General features: G+C 59.4%; 12 protein-coding genes across 13 annotated transcripts in view; 5 read left to right on the top strand and 7 right to left on the bottom strand.

The window, feature by feature from the left end:
- The window catches only part of SDRG_09122 (hypothetical protein), a gene marked incomplete at both ends in the record, with an annotated part of 1,521 nt that extends 1,243 nt beyond the window's left edge, over nucleotides 1-278 (top strand). Inside the window, one exon of the mRNA XM_008615036.1 lies at nucleotides 30-278. Within this exon, the coding sequence (XP_008613258.1) occupies nucleotides 30-278 (249 nt within the window). The remainder of the gene's footprint in view (nucleotides 1-29) is intronic.
- Nucleotides 279-603: 325 nt separating this feature from the next.
- SDRG_09121 (hypothetical protein) lies at nucleotides 604-3,543 on the top strand. Its single transcript, XM_008615035.1, has 3 exons — nucleotides 604-1,694; nucleotides 1,747-2,075; nucleotides 2,127-3,543. Exons 1-3 carry the CDS (start codon nucleotides 658-660, stop codon nucleotides 3,500-3,502), a joined length of 2,742 nt encoding a protein of 913 aa, XP_008613257.1. The 5' UTR covers nucleotides 604-657; the 3' UTR covers nucleotides 3,503-3,543.
- Nucleotides 3,495-4,356, bottom strand: SDRG_09120 (hypothetical protein). Its single transcript, XM_008615034.1, has 2 exons — nucleotides 4,260-4,356; nucleotides 3,495-4,210 (listed from the first exon to the last, which is right to left on the bottom strand). Exons 1-2 carry the CDS (start codon nucleotides 4,305-4,307, stop codon nucleotides 3,572-3,574), a joined length of 687 nt encoding a protein of 228 aa, XP_008613256.1. The 5' UTR covers nucleotides 4,308-4,356; the 3' UTR covers nucleotides 3,495-3,571.
- A 36-nt stretch (nucleotides 4,357-4,392) lies between these two features.
- On the bottom strand, nucleotides 4,393-5,811 carry SDRG_09119 (hypothetical protein). The gene is made up of 4 exons (XM_008615033.1): nucleotides 5,392-5,811; nucleotides 5,011-5,337; nucleotides 4,758-4,957; nucleotides 4,393-4,714 (listed from the first exon to the last, which is right to left on the bottom strand). The coding sequence occupies exons 1-4, from the start codon at nucleotides 5,752-5,754 to the stop codon at nucleotides 4,453-4,455; spliced, it is 1,152 nt and encodes a 383-aa protein (XP_008613255.1). The 5' UTR covers nucleotides 5,755-5,811; the 3' UTR covers nucleotides 4,393-4,452.
- Nucleotides 5,812-6,205: 394 nt separating this feature from the next.
- Nucleotides 6,206-8,212, bottom strand: SDRG_09118 (hypothetical protein; the record flags this gene model as incomplete). Its single annotated transcript, XM_008615032.1, has 12 exons — nucleotides 8,168-8,212; nucleotides 8,031-8,117; nucleotides 7,838-7,987; nucleotides 7,702-7,781; nucleotides 7,561-7,648; nucleotides 7,413-7,513; nucleotides 7,154-7,361; nucleotides 7,052-7,107; nucleotides 6,857-7,001; nucleotides 6,678-6,809; nucleotides 6,458-6,622; nucleotides 6,206-6,400 (listed from the first exon to the last, which is right to left on the bottom strand). Exons 1-12 carry the CDS (start codon nucleotides 8,201-8,203, stop codon nucleotides 6,206-6,208), a joined length of 1,443 nt encoding a protein of 480 aa, XP_008613254.1. The 5' UTR covers nucleotides 8,204-8,212.
- Nucleotides 8,213-9,076: 864 nt separating this feature from the next.
- SDRG_09117 (TKL protein kinase) lies at nucleotides 9,077-11,695 on the bottom strand (the record flags this gene model as incomplete). The annotated part of the gene is made up of 12 exons (XM_008615031.1): nucleotides 9,077-9,428; nucleotides 9,473-9,873; nucleotides 9,924-10,329; nucleotides 10,378-10,452; nucleotides 10,509-10,732; nucleotides 10,781-10,846; nucleotides 10,890-10,952; nucleotides 10,992-11,051; nucleotides 11,105-11,167; nucleotides 11,213-11,275; nucleotides 11,374-11,445; nucleotides 11,493-11,695. The coding sequence occupies 12 exons, from the start codon at nucleotides 11,693-11,695 to the stop codon at nucleotides 9,175-9,177; spliced, it is 1,950 nt and encodes a 649-aa protein (XP_008613253.1). The 3' UTR covers nucleotides 9,077-9,174.
- A 2,024-nt stretch (nucleotides 11,696-13,719) lies between these two features.
- Nucleotides 13,720-16,830, top strand: SDRG_09116. 2 transcript variants are annotated; one of them, XM_008615029.1, is made up of 8 exons: nucleotides 13,721-13,768; nucleotides 13,821-14,475; nucleotides 14,525-15,197; nucleotides 15,245-15,549; nucleotides 15,607-15,724; nucleotides 15,768-15,872; nucleotides 15,915-16,575; nucleotides 16,629-16,830. In XM_008615029.1, exons 1-8 carry the CDS (start codon nucleotides 13,762-13,764, stop codon nucleotides 16,766-16,768), a joined length of 2,664 nt encoding a protein of 887 aa, XP_008613251.1. In that variant the 5' UTR covers nucleotides 13,721-13,761; the 3' UTR covers nucleotides 16,769-16,830. The 2 variants fall into 2 exon arrangements, with proteins under 2 accessions (XP_008613252.1, XP_008613251.1); XM_008615030.1 differs by having other exon boundaries at nucleotides 13,720-13,768; nucleotides 15,768-16,575.
- Nucleotides 16,831-16,847: 17 nt separating this feature from the next.
- SDRG_09115 (hypothetical protein) lies at nucleotides 16,848-17,578 on the bottom strand (the record flags this gene model as incomplete). The annotated part of the gene is made up of 2 exons (XM_008615028.1): nucleotides 16,848-17,159; nucleotides 17,213-17,578. 2 exons carry the CDS (start codon nucleotides 17,576-17,578, stop codon nucleotides 16,848-16,850), a joined length of 678 nt encoding a protein of 225 aa, XP_008613250.1.
- A 776-nt stretch (nucleotides 17,579-18,354) lies between these two features.
- SDRG_09114 (hypothetical protein) lies at nucleotides 18,355-19,140 on the top strand. The gene has a single exon (XM_008615027.1). It carries the CDS (start codon nucleotides 18,478-18,480, stop codon nucleotides 19,075-19,077), a length of 600 nt encoding a protein of 199 aa, XP_008613249.1. The 5' UTR covers nucleotides 18,355-18,477; the 3' UTR covers nucleotides 19,078-19,140.
- A 386-nt stretch (nucleotides 19,141-19,526) lies between these two features.
- On the top strand, nucleotides 19,527-22,432 carry SDRG_09113 (hypothetical protein). Its single transcript, XM_008615026.1, has one exon. The coding sequence runs from the start codon at nucleotides 19,669-19,671 to the stop codon at nucleotides 22,390-22,392; it is 2,724 nt and encodes a 907-aa protein (XP_008613248.1). The 5' UTR covers nucleotides 19,527-19,668; the 3' UTR covers nucleotides 22,393-22,432.
- A 492-nt stretch (nucleotides 22,433-22,924) lies between these two features.
- Nucleotides 22,925-24,360, bottom strand: SDRG_09112 (hypothetical protein; the record flags this gene model as incomplete). The annotated part of the gene is made up of 8 exons (XM_008615025.1): nucleotides 22,925-23,261; nucleotides 23,310-23,479; nucleotides 23,532-23,631; nucleotides 23,680-23,735; nucleotides 23,783-23,906; nucleotides 23,956-24,040; nucleotides 24,088-24,182; nucleotides 24,230-24,360. 8 exons carry the CDS (start codon nucleotides 24,358-24,360, stop codon nucleotides 22,925-22,927), a joined length of 1,098 nt encoding a protein of 365 aa, XP_008613247.1.
- A 144-nt stretch (nucleotides 24,361-24,504) lies between these two features.
- On the bottom strand, nucleotides 24,505-27,825 carry SDRG_09111 (hypothetical protein; the record flags this gene model as incomplete). Its single annotated transcript, XM_008615024.1, has 11 exons — nucleotides 24,505-24,530; nucleotides 24,573-24,787; nucleotides 24,835-25,064; nucleotides 25,106-25,159; nucleotides 25,209-25,238; nucleotides 25,283-25,341; nucleotides 25,388-25,478; nucleotides 25,523-26,449; nucleotides 26,506-26,698; nucleotides 26,753-26,823; nucleotides 26,869-27,825. The coding sequence occupies 11 exons, from the start codon at nucleotides 27,823-27,825 to the stop codon at nucleotides 24,505-24,507; spliced, it is 2,853 nt and encodes a 950-aa protein (XP_008613246.1).
- Between the last annotated feature and the right edge of the window lie 133 nt (nucleotides 27,826-27,958).

Genomic DNA, 27,958 nt, shown 5'->3' with positions numbered 1-27,958 from the left:
CCCCCGCCAAGAAGGAAGCCCCCGCCAAGAAGGAAGCCCCCGCCAAGAAGGAAGCTGTCAAGAAGGCTACCCCGGTGAAGGAGGCTGCCAAGGAGGAGGTCGCCAAGGAGGAAGCTGTGCCTGCCAAGAAGGAAGCTGCGCCTGCCAAGAAGGAAGCTGCGCCTGCCAAGAAGGCGGCCGCGGCCAAGAAGGTTGTCCCGGTCAAGAAGGCTGCGCCCAAGAAGGTCGCGGCGGCTGCGCCGGCCAAGAAGACGACTCGTGCCAGCGCCAAGAAGTAGGTGGTCCGAGTGCACAATTAGAGTGTAGTTCGATCCGAGTTTCGCTTGATCGGAGCTCCGATTTCATATTTTAATCCTAAAGTTTGATGCTTCCTTTGCTGTCCAAATCGGCTTCTATTTTCACGCAACTAATCACCTTAGGGTCGTCTGCACGCACCTCCCTAGACGCCCAGAGCTGTACGACTCTCGGAAGTAGATCCAGTGTGGTGGGTCACCGCCACTGTCGCAGCAGGCGATCTCAATCGCGTCGGTGTGGCCCAGCTGGGCGTGGCCCCACGGGCGCCGGGTTGATGGAGAAAGTTGCGTGCGTTCAGCCCCTTTTCGACGGTCCAACCTCAAGTGCGAAATTTGGATCGCGAGCACGCCAGCTGAGCACGCCATGTCCACGGCCTACGACGTCCTCGAGGTCGAGAACGACCGGTCCTACCGCGGCTGCAAGAAGGCCGAGCGCGTTCTCGTGAGCCTCAAGGGCCCGTCGACGAGCCCCTTGGCGGCGACCGTCTGCATGGGCGATGGGTCCAGCAACCTCCATTCCTTCACGACGACCTTGCCATCGACCACGTCGTCCGAGCCCATTTCTCTTCGCTTCCAGCAGCAATCGAAAAAGGTCTACCACGATAGCACCCAGTTGTTGGACGCGTGGGGCGTCAGCGTGACGATCGTCGATGCCAAGCTCGCGCTCGTAGCACTTCCGCTGCCCAAGGACGTGGCTGCCACACCTTTGGACGAGACGAAAGGCACCGTCTTCTTCTCGGCGCACGAGCATTCGGGGACCTTGGTATGTGCGACGAAGCAGCATTCGCTCCTCGTGTACGACTGGAGTCGGAAGAACGCCAAGCTCCTTCCGCGCTCGACGCACGAGGTGCCCGACAAGCCAAGCACACTCCAGAGCGTCCTCTGCCTCTCGAGCGACATGGCCGTGCTCGTCTACAAGCGCAAGACAACGCTCTTCCATCTGGATACGGGGCGATCCCTTGATCTGCCGCCCGACTGCCGCGACCCCGTGCTCGCCGCGGTCCGCCTTCCGGGCCTGTCGCCCGCTCAAGACGATTTCTTCGTGCAGTGGCGTACGCACGGAATCGCGCTGCGCTACGACCGCTCCGAGTACGCTGTCGTGACGACGGGGCCGCCATTGCCATGGCCGGCAGGTGCGGGTCCGCCCAAGGCCGTTCTTGGGCACCACCCTTTCCTTCTCGTCGCATACGCCGAACATATCGACGTGCTTCTCTCGTTCCAGATCGTCCAGAGCGTTGCGATCAAGGGGGCTGTGTTCTTCACCCCGCTCCTCTCCCAAGCGCAGACTGCCTCGGTGACCGCGCCGCCGGCGGTCCTCGTGGTGACGGGACCCTTTGCCTTTGCCGCGCTGCGCATGGCCCCGCTAAGCGACCAACTTCGCTTGCATTTGGACGCCGGGCGGTACCTTTTATTGCGATGTCCCACAGCTGTCAACAAAAGTATATGTACGTAGGTATCAAGAAGCAATCGACCTTTGCCGTCTCTGCCCCGTCGAGTGCCACCTCCCGAACGACGACCTTCGGGCCATCCACCTCCAGCTCGCTTTGCAGCAGTTTGAACGCCACGCGTTCAGCCAAGCGATGGACAACTTTCTCGCAAGCCACGTGCCCGCCGAGGAGGTCCTCGCGCTCTTTCCTGAAGAGCTCTTGCCGCGCAGCCGGCATCGGTTGGCGATGGCCACGCTACCGCGGCCCTCGGTAGCGCTCGCCGGCGACACACTCAGCGCGGCGCTCACGGCCCTTGTGCAATTTCTCGTCGCGTACCGGGCGCTGCCTCGGCAAGGTTAACAGAATCCATCCCCGAGCTATCGCGAACGTCGTACTTGCATCGTAGGGCTCGCCAAGATCCAGTACGACGACGCGGCGTCGCTCGTCGACACGGTCTTGCTCAAGGCGTACGTTCTCACCAACGATGCGGCGCTCACCGTCTTTTGCGGTATCTCGCCAAGCGCGGCGGATGTCGGCGAAGCCGAAGTGTTTTTGCGCGCCCACGCCAAGTGGCAAGCGCTCCTTGCGTTTTACCAGGCGCAGCGTCTGCACCGCAAGGGCCTGGAGCTTCTCGAAGAGCTCCAGGCGAATGCTGTTAGCGCCAAGAAAGACCCGCGTCGCGAGATGGTCGCGTACCTCAAGACACTGGCAGATGCGCCGCTCGTGTTTGAGTTTTCCAAGCCATTGCTGCAGTCGGCGCCATCGCTCGGTCTCTCGATCTTTACGCACCGGCTCGTGCCATCGCCCGAGGTCGACTTGGACCCGCATTTGATTGTCGACCACCTCAAGTCGATCGAAGTGAGCTCGCCACCGGACGGGGACGACGAGATGCCGCTCGACGACGGCCGCGCGCTCGCGATCGCATACCTTCACCAAGTCATTTACGCCAACGGGAGCTCGGTGCCGTCGACGCTCCACGACGAACTCGTGTACCTACTTCTCGATGCGATCAATGACCACGTGAGTCTGCTCCTCAAGAAGAAGCGCGACCAGCAGTCGCTCATTGTGTTTCATACGCGCGTGCGCATGCAGAAAGGACGTCTCGGCGCGCTGCGGCGCCAGCTCCTCGCGTTTCTGCAGTCGCCATTGAGCCAGCACCACCCGGAACGTCTCTTGAGCCGCACGCCCATGGAGATGATCGAGGAGCGCGCGGTCCTGCTCGCCAACATGGGTCGCCACGAAGAGGTGCTGCGGCTCTACTTGCACGAGATCAAGGACGCGGCCGTCGCCGAGGCCTACTGCAACGACGTTTATGCCTCCAAAGTCGGCGACGCGTCCATCTACACGCTCTTTCTCCAGACGTACATGCGTCCGCCGTCGGCCAAGACGTCGCCGTATCGCATGAGCAACCACGTCCTCTCATCGATTGGGCTCGCGTTTGTCGCCAAGTTTATGCTGCGCCACGCGGCGACGATCGACGTCGCGACGGCGCTGGAGCTATTGCCGCCCGGCACGGAAGCCGCGGCCCTCAGTGCGTACCTCCAGCGTGTCCTCGAGCTCAAGGTCGAGGCGCGCCGCACGGCGCAGGTCCAGACGCAGCTGCTCAAGATCGAGAACCTCCACGTGCGATCGCAGCTCCACGCCGCGCAGCAAGAATCGGTCGACATCTCTGCCCAGTCAACGTGCGCGGTCTGCAGCCGGAAGCTCGAGCGCGGCGCCTTCCTCTACGACAAGGACGAAGGCACGCTCCTGCACTATGCATGCCAGCCGTCGCTGCCCTAGTCTCGAATCCGCTTTTTATGAGAAAATACGTTGGTAGTCCTTTTGTATGTGTTGAATGGTGTTTGATGATTAGGCAAGGTTGAGCGCGGCCATAATCTTGTCGAGCTTGGCTTCAATCCGGTTGAGCTGCTCTTCGAGTGGACCGGACCCGCCCTCGGCGGCGAGAAGGTTGGTCAAGGACCCGGATGGCACCATCGAAACCGACTTGCGGTAGGCCGGCATCGGCGTCGGTGTTGGCGTGACGGGGCTCGCAGTGCTCGAGCTGCTGCCGTTGCTCAAGGGCGCCCCCGACGACGACGCTTTCCGGGCCGCTGCCGCGCGATTCTTGCGCATGATCTCGGCAAAGCCACCACCGCCGCTACTGCTGCCGTTGCTCGGACTTGCATCGTTGTTGGTAGGCGCAACCGCGTGCGACGGCGACCCGCGGTTGGTCTTTTTGAGGTTGGCGGCGCCGCCTGCAATCGCGGCAAAGAGGGGGTTGCCACCGCCCGACGACGACGACGATGGAGGCTCGACAGCGGCGAGGGGCGCGCTTTCTCGCGTCGTCACCTTTTTCAGTTTCTTTCCTTGCTCGATCTGTGCGAGGAGGCTGCCGCGGCCCGCGCCACCACTTGGCGCCGGGCTCGGTGCGGCTGCGGGCTTGGCCGACGCGATGGGCGCAGGCCGGTCCCACGTCGTGACCTTGGTCTGCGCGTTGTAGTAGTACTCCTATTGGGAAGGCACATGACGTGGCGCTCTCTCAGCGCAGGCAGCAAACCTTGCCGTCCGCGGTCTTGTACGCGGTCCAGTTGGGCGGCAGGCTCATGCTTGTGTGGACGGCTCTGTAAAAATAAGCGTCGACGTGTGAAATTTCTGGGTTGCACCAACACTCTGGAATTGCCACACATGAGTACACTAATCTCATCACGGCGTCTTGCCACGTATGCCAAATACAAGATACATCGTGTACATTATGGCGACTGCGCGCGCGTGCTCTCGATGGCCGCCAAGAGTTGCTTGGTAAACTTTTCGGCGTGGATGTCCCCACCGCGCTGCATGTGCTGCTTGAAGGTCTGGTACTTGAGGTGGTCCGGGACATTCTGGAGCTTGCAGCCCCATGACCGCGCCTCTTGGTCCAGCGAGAGGTTGCCGCGCTCTTTCGTCCAGTAGTTGGAGAGCGTCATAAACTCCCGCGTCCGCGTCGTCAACGGACCGATCCGGTCGACCACAACCCTAATCGTTGTGTAGCCATAGCCAACAAGGTGTGTGACGCTACCACGTCATGCGGTTCCGCTGCACGGTGCCAATCGGGTACTTGGGGTCCGCGTGAATACTCCGCATGACAAACACATACCGGTCTTTTGCGAGGTACTCGCCGCAGAGCCAGTTTTCCCAGTCGACGCGCGGGCCGTTCCGGTCCGGCAGCACGAACGAGTGCCGGCTGTAGTCGATGCGCTTGGCGTCCGTCTGCAGCAGCTAGATATACGATCTGAGTTATGAGAACGAGAAGGATGATGCGCTGTGCGTACACTGTCGTCGAGAAAGTCGCGCTGGCCAAGGCCCATCGAGTTGTCGACGTGGATCTTTTGGAAGGCGCGGCTGGCGTTCTCAAACGAGACGGGCAGGAGCCGCTGCTTGTTCCAGCCATACTGGCAGCGCTCGTGCTCGTCAACGACCAGATTGAAGTGGTGAAACTCGGCGAGGCAGCTCGGGTCCGGAAACCCGCACTGCTGGAACGTCTTGTCCGTGTTGTGAAACAAGTGATCTGCTATCCACTCGCACCCGAGCTTGCGCGAGTCCGGGTCCTCGGTGAGCGAAATGTTCTTCCAGAACGCGTCGGCAAAGTCCAGTGGCTTCTACTCGGCGTGTCAATGACCTCGTAGGCGCGCATAGGTAGCATGGCGGAATACCTCGACACGGAGCATGGAGGTCACCCACTTGGACATGTGGCGCACGAGCTCGTCTTGGCGGGCGACCTTGCGCCGGAGTGATGCGTGGAGTACACTTGAGTCGAGCGTTGCCTCGTTGAGCGCGCCGGCAATGTCACGCCACGAGAGCGGGCCCATGGCCGTGGACGCGACGCGGGCCAGCGCCGGGAGTTGGCCCGAGAAGCCGGCCATCGTCTTCTCGAGGTCTGCGATCTGCTGCTTGAGCGACGTGAGCTCCTTAACGCGCTCCAGCTGCAGCATGCGCTGGCGCTCGCGGTTGTACGTGCGCTTGTTGTACTTCTTCTTGACCGGCGCTAGCGCCAGCATGCGACCTGTGTCGAGCATGGCGGTCCAGCTGGTGGCACGGGGCAGCCATCGTGGGCTCGAAATCCTGTATTTCCCGATACAATATTCACTTGCAGAGGATAACCAGTCGGGTTGTTTGCTGAGAAACGAAGGAAGGCCGATGTCTGCCGATGACGCACGCCTGCCACTGCTGCCTGTCTCGTGGCGGCTTCCCGGCCCATGCGCAGCCTCGGGGTGCCCAGAGGCGCCTGCCACTTGCCACGCAACTCGCGTGGTTGCGCAGCACTGCACCAGCCTCTGTTTCACACCATCAAACGTTGCCGCCGTCGGATTGTGAGTGGCAGTCCTGCGCCGACCGCTCTGCATGTACTAGGACTACACGTGGGCATGACGGTGCTACTACAGCAAGACGACAACAGTTGGCTCCATGTTTCGCGTTATCGACGCAATATGATGATGAGGTGGATGGAGCGGTTGAGCATCGAGATGGTTAGCCCCACTGGAAATGGAAATTGCGGCCGCCTTGCTGAAAGTGCTGGAACGGGTTGTGCTGCTGCTGCTGCTGGCCGTTGCCGCTCACGTCTTCGCCGCGATCGTACCGGGCGCGCGTCTCTTCGTTGGAGAGAATCTCGTACGCTTCGGCCACTTCTTGGAATTTCTTGTTGGCGGCTTCCGATGCCTCCTCCTAGTATGATGCCGTGAGGCCTCCATCCGCCAGGGCAATGATGACGGGACAACGTACGCCGCGGTCGGCGTGCTTGTCGGGGTGCCACTCGAGCGCCTTCTTGCGGTACGCCTTCTTGATGGCTTGGCTCGACGCGTCCCGGGCCACATCCAAGATCTTGTAGTAGTTCTTGCTCTTGCTCTGCTTGAGCGCCGTCTCTGCCCGCTGCAAGCCCTCTTGGAACTACGCCAGAAGTACGATGAGCCTGATGGCACTTGGGTGTATACGAAGGACGTACCGCGCGGTTGTCGCCGTCGAGCTCGCACGCGCGCTTGTGGTGGCGCACGGCTTCGTCGTACTCTTCCAAGTTGATGAGCACGTCGCCGAGCTTGGAGTGTGCGGCGGCATGGTTGGGGTCCACACGCAGAGTCTAGAATTGATAATTTGATACAAATATCTCGCACGAGAGGGCCGTACCTCGGAGCATGCAGCCTTGGCGAGCGTGTACTTGGCGATATGGTTATAGCTCGCGCAGAGCTTGAAGTTGAGGTCCTTGTTGAGCGTATCGTGGTGCGGGTCTTCGGCGACCGCAAGCTCGAGGTCCTCGACCGCGTCGTCGTACCTACCCGAATCGTCAAGACCTAGACGAGATTGCTCGACTGGGTCGACTACCGGCCCGACTCCATCGCGTTCGTCGACGACTGCATCCACTTGAGCAGCTTCTTGAGCTGTTCGCGTCTCTTGAGTCTTTAGTTGGAGCATATGGCATGGTACCTTGCGGAACATGGCCTTCATCTCCTTGTGCTCCGGGTCTGAGTGCAGCCCTTGACGGTAGTGCGTAAGGGCCGCTTCGAGCGACTGGACGTCGCCGAGCGAGTAGTACGCCTGGCCGCGCATCGTGAGCGCGCGCACGTTGGCCGAGTCGATGCGCAGGACGCTGCCCGTGTCCGAAATCAAGTCGAAGGTTTGGCCCATCGCACGGCTAGTATCGCAGACGATGGTGACGAAGACGGTGTTGCTGGTGTTTCTGTACCTAAGCTCGGCGCGCTGCAGGAGAAGCTGCGCACTCGAGATTGCGTGGGCGTCAATTGCACCCGAGAGGAACCGATGGGCATTCGCATAGTCCCCACGTTGCTGCGCATCGCCACTTAGAGGCAGAAGCGATGGAGGTAGAAGGCTACCTGCGCTGCGGTCGCATCGGCGAGCAGCTGCGCGCACTCGCGGCTCTTGCTCAAGCTTTCGCTCGCGGGACCGTTGCTGGGCTCGAGGCTACAAGGATAAGGGGATGAGGTTGTGCTCGTGGTGGAAGTGTGCCATCGTACCTGAGGACGGCGGAGAAATCCGCGACTGCGTCGGCGCAGTTGCCAATCATGAGGTTCAGCCGCCCGCGCTGCAGAAAGCCCTAGCAATGGGATCTTTGCATGAGCATTGAGCTCCGATATAGCATGCTCGGCCCACCTGCGTGTACGTCGGCTTGAACGTGACGGCCGACGTGAGGTCTGCCAAGGCGGACCCGTACTTGCGATCGCTCAAGTAGGCGCGGTACCGCTTGTAGTAGACGCGCTCGTTCGGATCAAGGTCAATGACTTGCGTGAAGAGCGAGATGGCCTGGGCGGCATGAGGTGCCAGCGAGTCCGTGCACGTTGCCTACCTTCTTTAGATCGCCGCTTGCGAATGCATTCTCGGCCGCAATCTGGAGCTTGTTGGCCTCGGTTTTCTGCGGCGCCACTTGAGCCAGCTACGTACGTCGATGCTATGAGACCATTCTCCTCGGCGACGACGACGTACCAGCGGCGCCAGGAGCGCAAGGGTCCAGAAGCGCATGCCACTTGTGCGTGGACTCGCTCAAATGTACGATTGGCCACACTTCGAACCTTTGGATCTTCGTGGGTCTCGAAGTTCGAAGCCAGGTCGCCATGTCGCCCGCCCTCTTACACTTGATATTTGTATTAAAGTGGAGTGTCGCCCCGTCCACTTCGAACGCAAGCGGCCACGTGTCGGCGCACTGGCGAAACGCACGCAACTTAGGACGGCTTCAATGTCCATCAAGCGCGAGTGCTCGCGCCATGAACACTCAATTGCTTTGAATAAATACCCACAAGCACTAGTAGAATACAAGGAAATGGATGCAATAGTTTCGACATGTCTTTCGTGGGCAGACACTACGGAGCAGCACCGAACGTTGCGTGGGTTTAGTCACCGCCTTCTGGCCACGTGGAGTGATCGCGGTGCATGGGGCTGTCGACCATGCAACGATGCTGGGCGTTCACGCTTCTGAACACTATCCTTGCAGCTCACCCTTGCGACTGCACCAGCAACACAAGAAGGCGGGATCGTCACTACTCGTATAGTCCAGCTCATACATTGTCCTAGTGTACATTCGAAATATGGAACAATAGACAATGCCACTCACGAGTTGCGCCAAGAGCGCCGGTGTATCCGACCCTCGACATTGAATCATGCAACGCCTACAGACCTTGAGATCGTTCGTGGACGGCACTATATTCATGACTCGCGTGGCGCGCCGCGACGTCACCGCCGGTGTTGCTTCTAGTGCTTCTGGTACCGGTATCGCGACGCTCGCTGTGTTGCGTGTTGGGTGTCAATGACATGCTCTGTTATCATACTGCGTCGTCTGTGTCCTGACGCCGCGCCATGCAGAGTTTGTGCTTTATGCGGTCCACGACGTTCTTGTCCTTCGTGCTCTTCAAGTTGGCGATATCGCGCGTTTCCAATGTACTACTACGCACAGTTGTCTCTAGTTTGTTCGCGAACGTTGGGATGCGGACTATCTACTAGAGTGCGAGTGTCTTGGGAATCATGTTTTCAATCTGCAGCATGGACGGACGGTCGGCCGGGTCAAATGCCAAGCACTGGTTGGCGAGGTCGAGGACCCACGGCGGCGTCGTCGTCGTGTCAAACGTCGGGCGAATCTGGCCTGCCATGACTTGGGCCATCACAAACTGCTGGTTCATTGGGCGGTTCGTGGGTGGGTTGATCGCATCCATGTACGGCACGCGGTGCGTCGAGTACTCGGACAGCAGCACCCCTAGCCCTACTATGAGAACCTACCCCTAAGAAAGAGAGGTGTACCAAACGAGTAGACATCCGCCGCCGTCGAGTAGTCGTGGCCCGAGAAGATCTCGGGCGCCATCCACTGGTACGTGCCAATGCCGTTCGTGAGCGTGTTCTCGTCCATTTCGCGCGACTCGCCAAAGTCGGTGAGCTTGGTGCCTTTGATAGTATCCAAGAGCACGTTTCGGGACTTGAGATCGCGGTGGATGATGGGCGTCTCGAACGTGTGGAGGTAAATAAGGCCATAGACCACGTGCAAGATGCTCGCTTGCTTGTGCGTCCACGGGAAGCTGCTGGCGGGTGTTGCTGCGAGAAACGCGCGGAGGTCGCCGAGGTTCATGTACTCAACGACGCATTCGAGGTCCGAGGGCCGACTCCAGTTGGCACCGACAAGTGCCACAACGTACGGACACTGGATTCTACAAGTGTGCCATGTCAGATCCAGGAGCCCTGCATGGTAATTGAAAACCTGGCGAGGAGGAGAATCTCGGACGACATTTTCGCCATGGCTTTGGACGACTTGTCTTTGGTGCGCTTGATGGCGACGGGCTGACCAGCGTACGTGCCATACCAGACTTCGCCGTGCGCCCCGGCGGCGATTGGCGCGCTGCTGTTGACAATCAAGTCGGTCATTTCAAGGCGCAGCATGCGAAGACTCGTGAGGTCGACGTCAAAGTGCCGGCGCGCGTTGTCACCAGAGGGCATCGATCCCGTGACCTCGCTGGCGCCAGTCGACTTGCGGTTGGGTGCTCGATGGAAGTAGGCATCGGCCGAGGCATCGGACGATGTCTTGCGGCGCTTCCAGAGGCAGTAGGCGCCCAGAAGCAGCACAACGATCGCGACGGCGACACCGGCACCGAGCACAGCACTTGTGTCTACAAGAAAGTCCCATTTTTGATGGAAATGCGTCATCGGCAACGTACTGGACGAGGTAGTTTCATTGGGCGCCATTGTCGGGGCTGCGGTCGGCACGACGGTGGTGGGGCTGGGTGTCGGGTCTAGGGTAAAATAGAGATATATAAGATATGGTTGATCGAGAGGAAGAATGTTGTACCTGGCAGCACACACGCTTGATGCGAAGTGAGACTTGACGTAAAAATGGGCTCGACGATGCCACCAATGCTCTTGCATGTGGCGGCGTTGATATTCGTGCGGAAGTTGCCGTCTTGGAGCTCGTAGCCGACGTAGCCTTTCCCGGGTACATACTTGCGCATGGCGTTGAGGACGTTGTAGGTCGCTCTCGACACGGTAAAGGTCTGGAGGTTCCCAGAGAGACCCCTACACAACACGTTCTCAGATCTGATATGCAGACCAGTCTGGTTCTACAGGTAGACAAGCTTGGACGAGAAGGTCACGTTGGCGAAGTCCTTGAGTTTGTTGTCGTACACCGAGCTATCGGAATATATGAGAACCAGAATTCGTCGTAGCAGTGTACAAGAAGGTAAAGTTGGAGAGGTCGACGTTGGTGACGTTCACAATTTTGTTGGTCGAGAGGCTCCTACAAGCCTGTAAGGACGAGTCAGTGTTCTTAGCATACAGATAGTCCCATCTCGGCTGGATGGCCGGCATGGACGACCAGTTCACGTTGCCAAACTCACTAGACAAAGCATAGTGAGCTACCTGTCGTTGATATCCGTGTTGAGATCGTACATGTGGTTCACTGCCGTTGGGAGGTTGGCGGGGACGTCGTTCAAGACGCCATTGTCAAGAGACCTACGGTCTCACGATGAGTCGAGTGGAATGCGCGCCGCGGCGTACAGCCACGTGAGCCCCTTGGGCCATTCAAAATTGTCTGGAATGTCCGCAAACAAGGTTGCTTTGCTATGCAAGAAGTAGAGATGAGACGTTGCGAGGAGATTGTGGGTGGGCCAACCTAATACACGTTATGAGATTCCACCGCATATCAGTAAAAGTACTACAAGCTAGTCAAGCTCGATGGCAACGCCATGAGGGACATGTCCATGAATTTGGTCGTGTTCGACTTGACAAATCTAAAAGGACGTCATGAGTTGACGCGTTTCAGCGTGGAAGCACTCACAACGAGTTGCCATTGAAACCAGCCATGTCGCCGACAGCGTCGGCCGAGTAGAAGACGCCGTTGGTCGCTTGCGTCGGCGGTGCGCTTCCGAGGAGGGTGCACGTGGGCGACACAAGGCATGGCGTCGTGGCCGACCCGCAAAGCGACGAGCTCACGAGGATCGACTTGACGGCGAGGGCTGCGTAGAGGCACGCTTCTGCCATGAGTGCAACAATTACGGAATGACGCGACGTGCCAAACCGCGAGGGTGCGATCCACCTGGTGGGACCATGTGTTGCATGTGACACTGTCAATTGGCAGAGGGCCGTCCAGATCTGTTGAACTGCCCGTCGTGTCTACAGGCAAACTGCAAACTGTAGTTTTCTAGTACTCCATCAGGTGCCAAATCAACGAGCATGCAGACAAGATAACACGTAACCTTTCCTTGCGAATGCACGGGAAGACAAATGATTGGTGAAATTTGGCTGTTTGGTGGCGATGTTTCAACCAAACGACACTAACTTGTGCAGAGAAATCTCGAAACGAGTTATCAAATGGCAGCTGGGAGGTTTGTTTAGGGTACACAACAACCCGAATAACCTCGAATTGGCATGGAATGCACACGCTTTCTATGTTTCTTGGCGCTCAGTGCTTGGTATTCATGGCCTTGCTGATAGCGATTGAATGTACTGGACTGTGTCTGCCGCGCTTCCTCGAAGGCCGACGACCATTGCGTGAGGTCTCACCGACTTTGGTGCACTCGGTGTACGAATCTGTCGTGTTGCTGGTTACGTTGACGCTTTTGCGGAAAGCCTCTGAGAGCGACGGCCGAATGCCACAGTGTACGAATCGATGTAGGCACCAACGCGTGTACGCCGGCTTGACAAACGCGTCGAGTCCAACATCGCCCGATATTCTTGTTTCCAGCCCGCTTTTCTCATGCCCAGCGACTTCGTTTCAAGATGTGTCTTGTGGTAATGCGTCTGACAACAGCCTCGTCTTCCTTATTGCCCGCGTAAAGCAGGCGAGTCGCACATCACTTTGCACAGAATCTGTTGGCGCGCCCGATGATTCCAGACCTCCCGTCTCCAATGTGAGTTGTCCTGTTTGTGCACGTTAACGTTTGTGCATTACACTGGCGCAGCACCAGTGGCCCAGCACTGAAATTTCAAGAAATCTTGCTTGTTGGCATTCATCGCGCTTCCTATTCAACAAGCTAGTAGTCGCCAGAAGAGTCCACGACGCCGCGCCCACCTTAAGTCCTCGGTGCTCGGCGCGTCTTCGCCCCCTTTTGGCTGAATCGTAGAGGTCGTTGCGCGGGAGGGCCTCAAGGAGGGCGGCGGGCGAGGCCATGCGCTGCATGTCGCGAACGAGGATGTCCAGCCTCCTGCCATCTCGAAGGCAGCTCTGAGCGACTGGAGTGGCACTCATCAAAGAGTCCGTCATCTTTTGCATCTTCAGCTTTTTGAATTGTCTGGAGTCGGCAGTTTGTCAAAGTCCAGAATGAACCCCAACGGGAACGCTTCAACAGTCCTAGCAACTTCAACATGGCAAGACGACGCCATGGTCGCACGGTCGAAAGGTGGCGTCGAATCGACTACGAAAACGCTGCCGATGCATCGCGGTCCCACACGGCAAGTTGGCATGGCATGTGCGGCCTTGTTGCTGTTGTCTTTTGTGCTGTTTTGCGTTTGTCTTAGATCCTGCGCCAAGCCTTCCCCAAAACTATATAATTTCTCGCGAAGCACGGCTCCCACCTGCGCAAGTGCCCACGAGAGCTACATGCTCTGGCGTCGAGGCGGTGGAGAGGGTCGAGGGGTGGTCGACGGACGGCTGGCGCTACGTGGCACCGCGATAAAATACGCAAAATGCAAATACGGGCGTCGAACGCTTCCGCGTGCGTCGGGGCACCAGACGATCCTACCGTACGCTTGTGATGTCGGTTCGTCTCGGATCTTTCAAAATGCGTGGCCAGCTTGCACCCAAGAATCAGCAGCACTCGTTCTTCCCGCTAAAGCAGCAACTAAATACCACAACTGACCAAACGTTGGCTTGCAAGCACTGAAAGGACTGAGGCAATGAAGCTGGAAACGCTCGACCGTACGAGACACTCAACCTCGTAGTCGAGGGCAGGTGCCAATCGTGGTGCCAATGCTGGTCATGTGTGCAAGCCCAGCTTCAACTTGGGTGCGATCTCCGGATACGAGCAACCGGATATGAGCTGAAGCAACCGGAATTGCTTGGATAACGTTCACCTTGCTGGATCCCACGCCGCCTCGTCCCGCAGTTGATGCCAGGTGCGATCGAAGCCATCGCGTGCGTCAGTGGATCTCATGGCGCTTCATGCAGACGAGCCGACCTTGGTAGACTACAGCGACAGCTCCAGCGACGACTCGGACCCACCAGAGAACGAGTGCCCCGACACCCCGATGGCCATGCCAGCGACGACGACCTTTGCGCCATTGAGCGATCCGCCGCTCTTCTCCTTTGGCACCACCGATACGAAGCCAAAGAAGGCGAGTGCACGGCGCGCGCGACCAAAGCCGGCTGCGGCCTCGACACCGCCACCGTTTGCGTTCAGCACACCGGCAGCCTCCTTTCCGACGGCTCCCGCGTACTCGCCCGTGCAGCCGCCTCCGACCGGCTTTGCGTTCCCAAGTAACAACCATGCGGCGCCCGACGAGGACATTCCCATGGACACGGCCGAGCCCGTCTTTGTCGCTGCGGCCAATCCCTTCGTGCCCGACAACAAGCCGGAAAAGGGCAGCTCGAAGAAGAAGACGAAGCAGGCGGCATTGAATGCTGCCTTCCGGACAAAGTTTGTCCGATCTGCATCGTCCCCGAGTCCCACGATCGATCCTTTCGCGATGCCTCAGGCAGACACCTTTGCGGTACCTCCAGCGTCGCAACCGGCCCCGAGTCCGATCCAGTCGCCTGGACCGGGCCGACATGGCTTTGATTCCGCGCCACCGCAACCCGCGACCACACCTCCAACCACTTCGGCGTACGCCCATTCTTCTACTGCGGAGCTCCTCGCAAACTTACCTGCGTAGACCGATCGACGATGCATTCATGCATCAATTCCAGGCGTTCAACGTCCACGAGCCGCCACCGAACGGCGCCGACTGCGAGTACATTCGACTGTGCGAGGTCCACCGACTCGACGCGCGCACGCAGCCGCACGCACCATTCCTAGTGCATTGCTCGTGCTGCCAGCAGGCGCTTCGAACGGTGTTTGTGGACTTGCATCTCTGCGCCCCGTGCGCTGAAGTGGGCAACATTTGCCCTCTCCGAAACTGCAACCGCGAGCTCTTCGAGTCGCCGTGGGAGACACCGCCGCCCGCCCCTGGTTTTGCCTTTGGTACTACGCCCAAACCATCGACAAAAGGCGCCAAGCGCCGCGTGCCCCGTCCAAAACGAGCCCCGATGCCGTCTCCAGCCCCGGTTCCAAAGCCTCCACCGACGCCGCCGCCGGTCGAGCCGGCATGGATTCAGTGCAAGCGCGACGGCAGCGCCGCGTACCAACGCAAGGACTACCTGGCGGCCGCCCAGTTCTACACCCGCGGCGTGGAGAGCCTCGCGGATGAGCCAGCGTTCGATCGCGTCATGGCAGAACACGCCAAGATGCTCGCCAACCGCGCCGCCGCCTTCATGATGCTGCACAAGATCCGCGAGGCGCTTCAAGACGCCGAGGCTGCGATGGCGCTCAACCCCACGTACCTTCGGGTACATCGACTATCAAGGCGCTTGTACGATTTGGCACATGCTTGTAGGCGCATCTGCGCTACGGGCGGTGCCACTTGCTCCTCGGCGACCACGACCGGGCGCGCAACACCTTTCTCGGCGTCTACAAGCTGCTAGCGCACGCCAGTCCCGAAGAGCAGACCGTGTACAAGCCGCAGGTCGACCATGCGATTCGCGACGTCGAGGCGTTCGTCTCGGCGCTGCACGAAGCCAAGTGGTGCTTTGATGTGCTCGAGACGGCGAAAGCGCTGCAGCAAACGACAAGCGCCCTTACGTACGCCCCGTACAGCCGCGACCTCGTGCTCCAGAAGATGAATGCGCTCGTGGCCCTCAAGTACGTCGCACCGTTCTCCTCTGCCGTGATATCGTGTTCTACGGGGGACGGTACTAGGCGCTTTTCGGATGCAAAGGCGTATGCCATGCAGCAGCTGCAGTTGCACACTGCGATCGTGGCCCTCGGCATCGACTTTGGGCTTCAGTACGCACGTAGTTTGCACTACCTGGACGAGGTAGTCGACGTCCACATTTGCTGCTAGTAAAATGGCCAACTAGGTCGAGAACGCCGAGACGGTGCTCCATGAGCTGGAAGAGGCGGCGCCCACGAGCAAGTATGTGCTCAAGCTCAAGCAGCTCTGGCTCGACATGAAGCAGGCCAAGGTACGCCGAGTGAACGTTGCATGCAACAAGATGGCGGACTAGGCCCTGGGCAACGATGCGTTCAGCTGCGGCAACTTCGTGCGCGCCATCAACTTTTACTCGGCCGGGCTCGGGCTCGACGCCGACCACGACATGTACAACGCGGTCCTTTTCTGCAACCGCGCGGCGGCGCTCATGGGGCTGGCCAAGTGGACGCCGGCGATTGCCGACTGCAAAGATGCGCTCTCGCGCAAGCCAAATTACTACCGTGCGCTGCTGCGAAAAGCGCGCTGTTTGCTAAATTTGCTCAAGTTCAAGGACGGCATCGCCGACCTCCGCGCCTACATGGACGCGACCGAGGCAAGCGCGACGCAGGACGAGCACGATGCCCTCGCAGCGGAATTGCGCGCTGCGCAAGCCAAGGCCGCCGCGCACGAGTACGAGCAGCAGGAGCGAGCGCGGGCCAAGCAGCGCAAGGAGCGCCAGAAGCAGCAGGAGCGTCGTGGCGGCTACGACCCGTACAACGACTACTTTTACGGCAGCAAATCATCGTCCAACAAGGGTGGTCGGGCGTCGCAAAATGGCGGGAACCGGCACCAGACGCACAAGCCACAAGCTCCCGTGCGCGTCAAGTCCCACTACGAGGTGCTGCACGTGCCTATCACTGCGACAGCGTCCGAGATCAAGATCTCGTACCGAAAGCTCGCACTGAAACATCACCCAGGTACTGCGTCGGTGGCAGACAGTGGACGTCGGACTATGTGGGTGGTCTTCTAGATAAGGCCAAGTCGGAGGCTGACGCGGTGCTGTTCAAGGACATGACGGCCGCATATGCCATTCTCTCCGACCCGCACGAGAAGGCCAAGTACGACCGCGAACTGCGCTTCGGCGGCTACGGTGTCTACTACGAGTCCTAGCTCTGTTTTATAACGTTAGAACCACAACCCTCCATCTCCTTAGAAGAGGGTGCAAGGCACTATGTAGGTTGCCACCGCTTTATTGTCCAGCCTTGGACAGCGTCGCGGGAAAGACGGGCGATGTGACCGGCGGGCGAAGGGACGCAAAGTACGCGATGGCATTCGGCTGCTGGCCAAGCGTCTTGCGTACCTTGCGCCGTACGCTCAGATAGAGCTGCGTCTCGGGGAGGTTCCACGTCTCTTTGGCGTGGAGGAGCCAGCAGAACGCGATGGTGGCGCTGCGCCCGGCGCCCGCCTTGCAGTGGATGTAGACGCGCGACCCGCGCTCCTTGTGGAACGAGATAAAGTCGATCGCCTTGCGAATGTCTTCGAGCGACGGCTCCGTGTGGTCCTACCATCCCCTGTGAAGCTAATGCTGTAACGTAATACATGTAGAGAGCGTACGACGGTCGGGAGCCAGAGCTGCTGGATGCCCCGCTTGCGGTACGCCACAACCGGCCCAGCGTACTCGTCGCAGAGGTTGACGACCGCGCGGACGCCCCGCGCGTGCATTTGCTCGACATGGCCGAGCGCGGCAATGGGCACAGCGCCCAGGAAGACGTGCGAGTCGACGAGCGTGAAATAGTTCTTGCGCCGCGCAAGGTACGTCAAGGGCAGCGTCGGGTAAAAGTAGAGCCGTCCAGCAATGCGCGCGAGCGGCACCGGGAGCAAGTGGAGCTGGAACGCCGCGTAGAAGAGGCCGAGGGCCACGGAGGCGCCGACGGCGACGAGCGTCCCGGGCGCGTCGGCCCACCTCGTCAAAGTCGCCATCCTGCCACTTTGCTGTTTGGCTCAAGGATGCGGTATCCGGACGCCGATTATCCGGACGCCGAGCCAGTGCTTCGAACCTGAACGCAGTTCGGCGGCTGCGCGCCGCTGACAACACGCCGCGGATGGCTGCGTGGTGCTGGCGACAAGCTGCAAGTAGCCGCCTGCTCATCGCGCTGGCGTTGACAAGTGAACGGCGTCTCCGAGCTCGTACGTAAGCGAGCTACACATGTGGATATCAGATGTGTCACTTTTCGACTCACCGAAATGCAAAGTTCAATCCACCGAGGAGGAGGAGGAAGATCGCCTGTCGCTTCCGCTCGCAGCTGCGGCAGCTTCAAGAACGGCTTGTGAAAAGGGACCAGCGCCGTGTCATCGATGCGATCGGACTGTCGGCGGCTGCCGACGCTCGCTACTCACGAGTTACTCGGTCGATAACGCAGCTGCCACCGCAAAGGATTTGCTGCGTCGAACACGCAAGTCACAACCATTGCATGCGGCGCCACGCTCGTCACGACGGCCACTGGCCTTGGTACCCAAACGCACGCGGGCCGTGTTATGCATTTTCAAGAGGTTGCATTCACGCCTTGGTTGTATTTGTATGTAGGTAAAGAAATGTATGCTAAATATTTGAATATGCATTGTGACAGGGTATAGACTGCCACAGGATATACTATTGTTTTGATAGCATTTGGATACAAAGCCCAAGACAAGATAAAACGTTGGTATAAAACGACGTATGTCACAGCCGACGTAACGCTTTCCGAATTGCCATCAACACGAGCGGAACGCGCGGGGTAATTGGCGTGCGTAATGCAACCAGATCTTGGTTGTCTGGATGCTTTGCGTGGTCCGTCCAGCCTCGCATTTGAGCTTCCTCCCAACCGACGACAGTAGCGACCATGAGCACGACGATGGTTCCGACGACGACCACAAAGAAGACGGTCACGTGGGCGACGACAACGGTGCATGAGTTTGAGCTCGGCCACAACCCGTGCAGCGTCCCGAGCACGGGTGGGCCCGGCCTTGGCCTCATGGGCAAGCCCATTTCGACGCACACGACGTCTGTCGCCGACCGCCTAGGGTCGCCTCGCTCGCACGAAGAGCTGTACCTGGCGCCCATGAAGCGCATTGAGCGCCTGCGCGACCTTGGCTTCTCGATTGACGAGATTGCCGTCTTCTGCATCGAGACCAACCAAGCGCGCACCGAGCGCCACGAGAGCGAGCAAGAGTACATTCAGCAGATGCGTCAGCAGCAGTACGAAGCTCAGTTGATGCGCCAGCACATGATGCAGCTCGAGGTGCAGCGCCAGCGTCAATTGTACCTCCAGATGCATTACCAGCTCCAGTACCAGAGCCAGCTGCCCATGCGTCCCCGCGCGTCGTCGTCATCGTCGTCGTCTTCGCGGGACATTGTCGAGCCCAAGGTGGCGTCGCGCCGCGATATCCATGTCATCGACAACAAGCGCCGGCGTCTCTCGGTGGAGGCCATGCTCAACTAGTGTCGGTCCTTTATAGCGTAGGTTGAAGCTTATTTATTCACATCGTTGTATTAGTACTTGCTCTTCTCTGCGGTTGCCGCATCTTTGGCGCGGGAGGCGCGCCGGACTCGAGGAGCAAAGACGCCGTGGACGCGACCGGTGCTACGGCCGCGCCCGCTCCCACGCGGGAGGGCATCGTCGCATCGAACGCGGCCACATCATGCGCATGCACCTACATGATACTGCGTGGAGCCGGTGCCTAGACATGCATCGAACGACGCAATGTTTTCCTAGCGCTTCGATGACCCATGACGCGCCATGGCGGACTAGTAAAAACAAGCACCGATCGCCAGCTTGCGCCTGGCGATACGGTGACGACAGGGTCATTCGCCTGGCTGCATGGCTGCCTTCAATCGCCGGCAACACGTCGCAGGGACGCAGGCCGACGCCAACCTGCTGGACCCATCAGCAGCAGCTTCTTGTGCGGCTCACTTCCGGATAAAACCGTAGCAATACGGCGTATGCATTTCCACAGGATCTCTGTACGGACCAATCATTTCCATCCAATGGCCTCGCCAGTGCTTGCAGTGTGAACTTGCGAAGCGACGCGATATGAAGAGCTACCTCAAGTACGCGCCGGAAGCCGCCTTTGGCGTCATCGCTAGCCCGGGCGCGCCGGTCGTCTACGACCTCACGGGCCAGCTCGCCATCTGCGGCGCGCTCAAGAACGTCATTGTGTGGAACATCCGCACGGGCACGCAGGTGCGCGTGCTCAAGGCCGACACGGAGAACGACACGGCCGGCCAAGTGACCGCGCTGCGCCTGAGCCTCGACGGCGCCTTTGTCGCTGTCGGCTACTCGACCGGCATCATTCGCATCTTCAAGCTCAGCAACGGCAATGTCGAGGTGACGCTCGATGGCCACAAGAACGCGATCGAGTGCTTGGCCTTTGGCGAGGGCGGCGCGCTTCTCGCGTCGGGCTCGCGCGACACGGACATCATCGTGTGGGACGTCGTGAGTCAGTCGGGCTTGTACCGCCTGCGCGGCCACAAGGACGCGGTTACATCCGTGGGCTTTGTCGAGAACCAGCGCTCGCTGCTCTCGACCTCGAAAGACTCGCTCCTCAAGGTGTGGGACCTCGATACACAGCACTGCGTCCAGACATGCGTCGACCACCGCAACGAAGTTTGGTCGCTCGACATGCAAAAGGGCACGCGTCGCATCCTCACGGGTGCGTCGGACAACAAGCTCCGCGTGTACGGCGTCAACGAAGGCGACAACGTCGGCGACAACCGCCTCTCGCTGCTCGGCACGATCCAGCGTTCGACGCATGACCGCGCCATGCACGTTGCGTACAACAGCCACGGCACGCTGCTCGGCTGCCAGGGCGCGGGCAAGACCATCGAGATCTTCCGTCTCCGGTCGGCCGACGAGCAAAAGAAGAAGGCGCAGCGTCGCCTCAAGCGTGCGCGTGAAAAGGCCCGCAAGAAGGAAGCGGTCGACGGCAAGTCGGGCCTCTCGATCCCGGCCGTCGACGCCGACAAGGACGCGGAGGACGACGACGACAAGGACGAGGATGACGCCAACCCGATCGCGAACGAAGTCGAGCTCCTCTGCATCATCCGGTGCAGTGCCAAGGTCCGGTCGTTCGCCTTCTCGCCCGACGTTGCCAAGGACGGCACGACGTCCGTGCTCGTCTCGCTCCACAACAACGCGATCGAGACGTATGCACTGACGCCGTCCGCCGAGTCGATGGACGCGCGCTTCGCCAAGGTGCACGCCGTGACGCTGCCCGGCCACCGGTCCGACGTCCGTCAAGTGTGCATCTCGTCCGACGACCAGCTCGTGCTCAGTGTCTCGTCCGCGTCCGTCAAGGTCTGGAACGCCCGCTCGATGCAGTGCGTCCGAACGCTCACGGACTTCTCGCTCGCACTCTCGGCCGTCTTTGCGCCCGGCAACCTCCACGTCGTCGTCGGCACCAAGGCCGGCGAGCTCCTCCTCTTTGAGCTCGCGTCTGGCGAGTGCATTTGGAAAAAGGCAGATGCGCATGCCGGCGCCATCTGGTCGATCGACGTGCGTCCGGACGGGAAGGGCCTCGCGACCGGCGGCGCCGACCACATGGTCAACTTTTGGGAGTTTGAAATGGCGGCGCAAGCGGCTGGCGGGAGCCTCAAGCTCGGGTTGGCGCACGTCCGTATGCTCAAAATGTCGGACGACGTGCTCTGCGTCAAGTTTAGCCACTCGAGCGACCCGCGCAAGCTGCTCGTGGCCGTCGCGCTCCTCGACTGCACGGTCAAGGTGTTCTTCGACGACTCGCTCAAGTTTTTCCTCTCGCTGTATGGTCACAAGCTGCCGGTGATGGCCATGGATATCTCGTCCGACGACACGCTGCTCGTGACCGCGTCGGCCGACAAGAACGTCAAGCTCTGGGGCCTCGACTTTGGTGACTGCCACAAGTCGCTCTTTGCGCATGACGAGGCGATCATGGGCATTTGCTTTGTACCGCGCACGCACTTCTTCTTCACGTGCGCCAAGGACAAGTGCGTCTCGTACTGGGACGGCGACCACTTTGAGCGCATCCTCAAGCTCGAAAACAACCATTTCGGCGAAGTGTGGGCGATCGCGGTCGCGCGCGACGGGTCGTTCTTGATCTCGGCGTCGCAGGATCGGTCGCTCGTCAAGTACGCGCGCTCGGACGACCAAGTGTTTATTGAAGAAGAAAAGGAGAAGGAGCTCGAAGCCATGTTTGAAGCCGACTTGAACCCGAGTAACACGAGCGCGCCGACGCTCAACGGCGCCAACACGGTCCTTGAGGCCGAGTCGGCGACCGCGACCAAGAAGACGATCCAGACGGTCAAGAGCGGCGAGCGGCTCATCGAGGCCATCGACTTGGCCGAGCACGAAGCCAAGGCCGCGACGCCCGGCGGCAATATCCTCCTCCTCGGCTTTTCGCCGCTCAAGTATGTGCTCCGGAGTCTCCGTGAGATCCGCGCGCAGGACCTCGAAGAGGCGCTCCTTGTGCTGCCGTTCGACTATGTCCAGAAGCTCATCAAGTACCTCCTCCAGCTTATTGCGGCCGAGCTCGAGGTCGAGCTGTGTTGCAACAGCATCCTCTTCCTCGTCAAAGTCCACCACAACCAGATTGTGGCCAACGCATCGCTCCTCGGCGAGCTCGACACGCTGTGGCACTCGCTGCGAACGAACCTCGTCTCGGCCAAGAACCAGATCGGCTTCAACCTCGCGGGCATGAAGTTCATCAAGCGCCAAGTCGAGGCCAACAAGACGGGCTACTTTGAAGAGCCGCCGGCCAAGAAGACCAAGAAGGTGACCAAGTAATAGCTCATATCATCCAATATACTTATACGTACACGCCAACCTTTGTCTTCTCTCGACGATGTACGCAAGGCGGGTAGAGTTGGACGTATCACTTTCTCACGTTGAAGCTGACTGGAGTCGAGCCGACGCCAAGGTCATTATCCAGCAAATCTTAGCGTCTCTTTTCACCTCGTAAGCCAGTGGTCTCGGCGCAGTATCCGACTCAAAGCATGCACGAGAGGATTACCCTGCCATGGACGGAGCTTTAGGTGTCGCTGGCTCCTGCATAGGTATGATACGCGGGGTTTGGCTTGGTCGTCCACACCAGGTAGCCAAGGTGCTCGCCAGGAGAAAGGCTTCGCACTTAGCAGGCGAAGGACTTCAGACGACCCATGTTCACCCACGATGGGCACCTGTACGGATGCGACTTGCTGCAAGTCTACATACTGGCGTCGACGACGCGACTGACCTGCTGCAGTAGGTAGAGAAAGGTCTGCGACACCGCGTCTTCGGGGCAACGGACGAGGTCGGCGGTCGTGTTGGTTGTAATTTATTAGAGGTCCGAGAAGAAGGCTTCCCGCTGCGTCGGTGCCGCCTGGCGGCCGAACGCTTGGCCGTTGTCGCCGTCGTCGCTGTCGTCGTCGCTGTCGTCCATGGACTCGTCGTCCTTGGGCTCAAACGCGAGGCCCGCAGCTTCCTGACCATCGTCTTCGTCGTCGTCGTCGTCGTCTTCGTCAAAGAGGTAGCCCACGTCCCAGAACTGGACCTTGTCCGAGTGCGAGACACTGCCGACAATGCGACGGTCGTGCGAGAACTCGAGCACTTCGACGGGAAAGTCTTCGTGGTCGCCGATGAGACCGAGGAGCTTGTTCGGGTGGACCTGCACCACGCTACTCGACTGGTGACTATTCTGCAGCCAACGCTATAGTGCAACATACCGAATGATACCGTCGCTCGAGCCCGTCAAAATCGTGTCTTCGTCGACCTTGAGGATCGTCTCGACCGAGTCCGGGTGCCCGGGGAACCGGTCCGACATGTCGCCCCACGTGCCCCAGCTAAAGATGACGAGGACGCCATCTTGCGAGCCGCAAACCACCTTCTTCCCGCCCTACTCGCACCACATTCATATGACGTCATGACCCCAAAAGACGACGACGGACCTTGACAATGCGAACCGACAACAGTTCGTCGTCGAGCTCATCGCTCTTGCGCACGAACGCATTTTTCTTGAGATCGTAGACCGACAAGCGACCGTCACCACTACACACTGTGTCAGCACGAAGAACGTCACGGTCAGGTCATTTGCACCCGGTCGCCAGCAGCGTGTCCTTGGCGTCATTGGTCGTCATGTCCGAAATGTAGTCCTAGACACTCGTCTCAGCATACACATTGTGTACGATCATCGTGGCACCGTGTGTTCATTCCACTCGACGACGCAGCGGTGCTGGCGCACGTCCCACATCTTGATGCAGCCTTGGTCGTCGCCCGACGTGAAAATGTTGTTGGAGATTTGATGCATCGTGTTGACCGGGTGACTACCGCCCATGCGCAATGAGCGAATGAAGAGGAGACGCAAGACCGTACGCGTGGGCGTTGAGCTCGGCCCACATGACGCCGCCCGTCGTGTCGTATGCGCGGATCGACTTGTCCGTCGACGCCGTGTAGAGCGCTACGTCCCTGGCATGAGATGCTATCCGACCGCATATCAGGACGTACTGTTGCCATCTTCCGAGAACATGACCTTGCGGCACGCATCCTGGTGGTGGCTCAAGCTGAGCACGCTCGCGTGGCCTTCGGGCGCATAGGCAAAGCTACGCGAGTCGGATGAGCCTTGCAGTGAATTGGGCAGGCGCCGTACGCTTGGACGCTGCCGTTGATGAGACCCGTGGCGACAATGTTGCGCTGCGGGTGGAAGTCGAGCGTGAAGACGTCGCTGTCGAGGACGAGGTCCGGGATCCCGCCGGGCGTCTGCGTCGTCTGCGTGTCCATCTCTTCGCTTCTTCAATGATGATCAAGCCCAACACCTTATCCACTCAAACGCCGCAAGGCCATTGGCTACTGTGCAAAAGACGATGTGCTCATTGGTGGAGCTTTATAGCCAATCAACGACCCGCGTTTCGATCTCTCTGCCTACTACACATACTCGTGCTGCGACCGACCTAGAAGACGCCTAAGACAAGCCATTTGACAGGGTCGCGTACTGGACGAGTGGGGCGAGCCCGAGTGGTTGTGGCTGTGACCGCCAATGGCCCGGCGGATGAGCTCGCGCTTGAGCTGGAACGACGACCGCAGCGACGCCGGCGTGCCCGAGATGTTGTCCAGCAGCAAGTAGATAAGCCCGAGGCCGACGTGTTCGAGGACGAGCGCAATGAGAAAGCGCGACGGCAGATCAAAGCACGAAAACTCTGGCGTCATGCTACGACCCATATGCAGCACCGCTGGAAACACTGGTCGACAAACTACCTGTAGTCGGTGCCATTGAAGCGGTCGAGCGCGAGACAGTGCCCGACAAAGTACTCGACCTGGCCAGAACTGATGCAAATAAGCCCGACGACCGCAAAGACGCCGAGGAAGAGCGTGCTGTAGAGTGTCTTTTCCCACTGTCCAATGCTGTTGGCCTTGCGCGGAACCGGGCGTCGGCGCGTGAGGCAGAGCTTATGAAAGCAATTTTGAATGTGCACCGCGTTGTTGGCCTACGCACTCGATACATTGATACCATGCAAGGTGATCGCACCAGCGCTGCCATGCCGCAGAACGGCCAGACGACCGAAAACATGACCACGTAGCCCTAGACAACACGACATGTAAAGACGATCTTGGCGCTTTTGTCGGCGTACAAACTGGATGACCATCTTGAGGTAGTCGGGCTACCACATCACGCTGAATCTAGCTACGAACGAGAGGTACGTACAAAGGCATCGTAGAGGTCGAGTTGCGACTCTTCGACAATCGAATCAGCCGTCATAAACTCTAGTCTCTCGCCATCAGACATTGTGCAAGCAACGAGCCGTCGCACCCTTGTCGTTCTCGAACCCTTCAATGGACGGAATCGCAATGTGCAAGTCGTTCTCAATGTACGGGATGCGAAGCGGCGTGATCATTTGCAGCTACAATGCCATCTCAAATTCTCGACATCAATCTCAAAACGAACCTCAATTTTCGTCTGAAAGTTGAGCGACGGCGTGTCGGGCGAGAGGGACGACGACGACGACGTCATCGTTGGCGCCGACCGTCGACCGCTGCGATGGCTCCCAGCGTGCTGTTGCGCCTCGGAGAGTGCCAGCATCGTGTCGGCGGGGTTGGCGCGGAGCCGGCGCGCCATGCGAAACGCGTTCAGTCGGCGCTTCCGAAGGGCATTGGGCAATGCTGTGTCAATGAGCAAATTGAGCGCTTGCGTGATCAGCAGTGGCGTCACGAGCGCCGTGCTCATGTCGATGCGGCCTTCGCGCCAGCTCACCGTGATGCGCGTCCATCGAAACCGGTCGCTGAGCCAGTCTTCGACCGGCTCGCCAAAGGGCACGACGACAAACGCAATGAGCATGAACCAGAGAAAGAACGAGATCCAGTTGATGATGAAGAGGCGGTTGATCATCGTGCGGTCGATCTGGGCTTCGGTCGCGTGGTTTTCGCGCACAACAAAGAACCGAAGGAGCTTGACGCTCAAGAGGTAGACAAACACGTCGAGCGTGATGCCGAGGAAGATGCCCTGCACGAGGATGTACACCCAGCGCCACGTACCCACGGTTGCGCCGACCGTGTCAAAGCACGAGAGAAAGCCTTCGCAGTGCGGGCACTCGTCGCAGACGGGCGCAAGCATCGCCGCCGTGTACCACTGCACGAAAAACGTCGTCCCGACCACATACGTGAGCGTAAAGAGCGTAAAGATGAAGAGCGTCTGCATCATGGCGGGAATCCGGTACAGTGGGTTGTAGTACGGCTCCTTGAAGAGCAGCACGCCGTTGGAATCGACAATGTCCCGAAAGCCGTGGGGTCGAAAGCGCGGGTTCGGGTACTCGGCCTCCTTGAAGAGACGCACGTTCCAAATGTCGTTGAGGTGCTCGTTCTCGCGCTGCCAAAACTAATGCCGCGCATAGGAGTTGAGTCTGCTTGATACAAAGAGTTGATACTTTGTACCTTGAGGAAGAGCGTGCCCCAGATGATGACGGTCGCGTACCCAAAGATGCTGAGGCTCGTCATGTAGTAGATCGCGCTGTACCAGCGCAGCGAGAGGTATAGGATCGTACCCACGAGCGCCGGCACGAGGAGCCACTTGGTGTATAAAAAGATAAACGAAAAGTGAAAGGCGACGCGCTCGCCATAGTGAAACCTACCCCCAGTCGTCGTGTCGAGTACGATAGCCAATGCAGCCTGTTGTGCTTACCGAATCGCGTTGGTGATGTCGTCCGACTTGATCCACCACGAGTGTTTCTTGGCGAGCAGCATCGCATTGACCTACGACACCCTCCATGCAGGCCTTATATGGGAATATGGATGTACCTTGCGGTTGTGCAGTGGAAAGCACGCCGCAATGATCGGGTCCTTGGTGTTTACGTCTTCGATCGAGATGTTGGCGCCCGGCGGGTTGAGCTCTTGAATGTCGTCGGTCGACGTGAGGATGCGGCCAATGGTCTGGATGCGCTCGGCCGGCGTAAACTTCATGTCCCCGCACTCGTCGTCCATGTCGTCGAGCTCCGCCGCGACTTGCGCCGGCGACGAGCCCAAGTCGCTCGAGTAGATGAGCTGCTCGATCTCGCTTGGCACCTCGCCAACAGCGCCAATCTGCAGCCAGCGCTCGACCGCGAGACGGTTGCGCTCGATGCGCATGCGCTGGGCCGTCGGACGCACGAGGAGACAGAGGTACTTGCGTGTGTGTACCGTGCTGGCCACGACTGTAACGTCCAACCCTGCGTTGACGCAGCGCCGAATCACGTCGCGCTGCTCGTTCCCGACCTTGTCGAGGCCATGGAGCTCGAGCTCGCGAGCACGGGCGGGCTTGTTGTGGAGCACGAGTGCAAATTCGTACTCTAATGGTTTGCTCGAGTCGAGAAGATGCTTGTGCGCTTCCGTGTCTTGGTGCGGCGACCACACCTTGGTCGTATGCGTCTTCATGTGGCTCTGGCGCCGGGACGGTGGCACGGGGCTCGACATCCCGGTGGGCGTCGTCCTGCTCGAGACCGCCGAGCCCGTGATGTTCTGGGCTCCGTCCGGAGCCAAGTGCTTGACCAAGCTCTTGAGCGACTTGGTGTAGCCCCGCGAGCGTGGTGCTTGCAGCATACCGAGGAACTGCTCGTGGCTCTCAAAGCTCTTGGTCCGCCGGTGGGCGCGCTCCGGCTGCACATCCACATCATCTGGCACCGCCGGCTCCATGAGCTCATGCTCGTCGGGGAAGCCGACGCTGCGCGTTCGTCGATGGCGGGCCCCGCGGCTGCTCGTCGGCGCCTCCTCGTCTTCCATCGGTTCGTCGTTGCTTGAACTCTGCAAAAGATTCGAATCGAGGCTCTTCTTCGCCCCATTTGTAGGGCCTAACTAGGACTTTGCCTGGTACAAATCGGCAAGATCCGAATTCGAACAGCCGCGCGAAAACGGC

The sequence above is a fragment of the Saprolegnia diclina genome (genome assembly GCF_000281045.1).
Source record: "Saprolegnia diclina VS20 unplaced genomic scaffold supercont1.29, whole genome shotgun sequence".
NCBI classification, from domain to species: Eukaryota; Oomycota; class Saprolegniomycetes; order Saprolegniales; family Saprolegniaceae; genus Saprolegnia; species Saprolegnia diclina.
This window is presented reverse-complemented; position numbering and strand designations above follow the sequence as displayed.

What these genes read in the sequence shown, in the direction of transcription:
- SDRG_09114 (XM_008615027.1), top strand. Translation starts at nt 18,478, where the DNA reads ATGAGCACGACGATGGTTCCGACGACGACCACAAAGAAGACGGTCACG.
- SDRG_09120 (XM_008615034.1), bottom strand. Translation starts at nt 4,307, where the DNA reads ATGAGCCTGCCGCCCAACTGGACCGCGTACAAGACCGCGGACGGCAAG. An exon ending in ACAAGACCGCGGACGGCAAG is followed by an intron (nt 4,211 to 4,259) that starts GTTTGCTGCCTG and finishes CCTTCCCAATAG; the next exon opens with GAGTACTACTACAACGCGCA.
- SDRG_09116 (XM_008615029.1), top strand. An exon ending in AATGCGCTCGTGGCCCTCAA is followed by an intron (nt 15,550 to 15,606) that starts GTACGTCGCACC and finishes GGACGGTACTAG; the next exon opens with GCGCTTTTCGGATGCAAAGG. An exon ending in CGCACTGAAACATCACCCAG is followed by an intron (nt 16,576 to 16,628) that starts GTACTGCGTCGG and finishes GTGGTCTTCTAG; the next exon opens with ATAAGGCCAAGTCGGAGGCT.
- SDRG_09113 (XM_008615026.1), top strand. Translation starts at nt 19,669, where the DNA reads ATGAAGAGCTACCTCAAGTACGCGCCGGAAGCCGCCTTTGGCGTCATC.
- SDRG_09119 (XM_008615033.1), bottom strand. Translation starts at nt 5,754, where the DNA reads ATGCTCGACACAGGTCGCATGCTGGCGCTAGCGCCGGTCAAGAAGAAG. An exon ending in GCGACTTTCTCGACGACAGT is followed by an intron (nt 4,958 to 5,010) that starts GTACGCACAGCG and finishes TCGTATATCTAG; the next exon opens with CTGCTGCAGACGGACGCCAA. An exon ending in CAGCGGAACCGCATGACGTG is followed by an intron (nt 4,715 to 4,757) that starts GTAGCGTCACAC and finishes CACAACGATTAG; the next exon opens with GGTTGTGGTCGACCGGATCG.
- SDRG_09121 (XM_008615035.1), top strand. Translation starts at nt 658, where the DNA reads ATGTCCACGGCCTACGACGTCCTCGAGGTCGAGAACGACCGGTCCTAC. An exon ending in TTGCATTTGGACGCCGGGCG is followed by an intron (nt 1,695 to 1,746) that starts GTACCTTTTATT and finishes ATATGTACGTAG; the next exon opens with GTATCAAGAAGCAATCGACC. An exon ending in CCGGGCGCTGCCTCGGCAAG is followed by an intron (nt 2,076 to 2,126) that starts GTTAACAGAATC and finishes CTTGCATCGTAG; the next exon opens with GGCTCGCCAAGATCCAGTAC.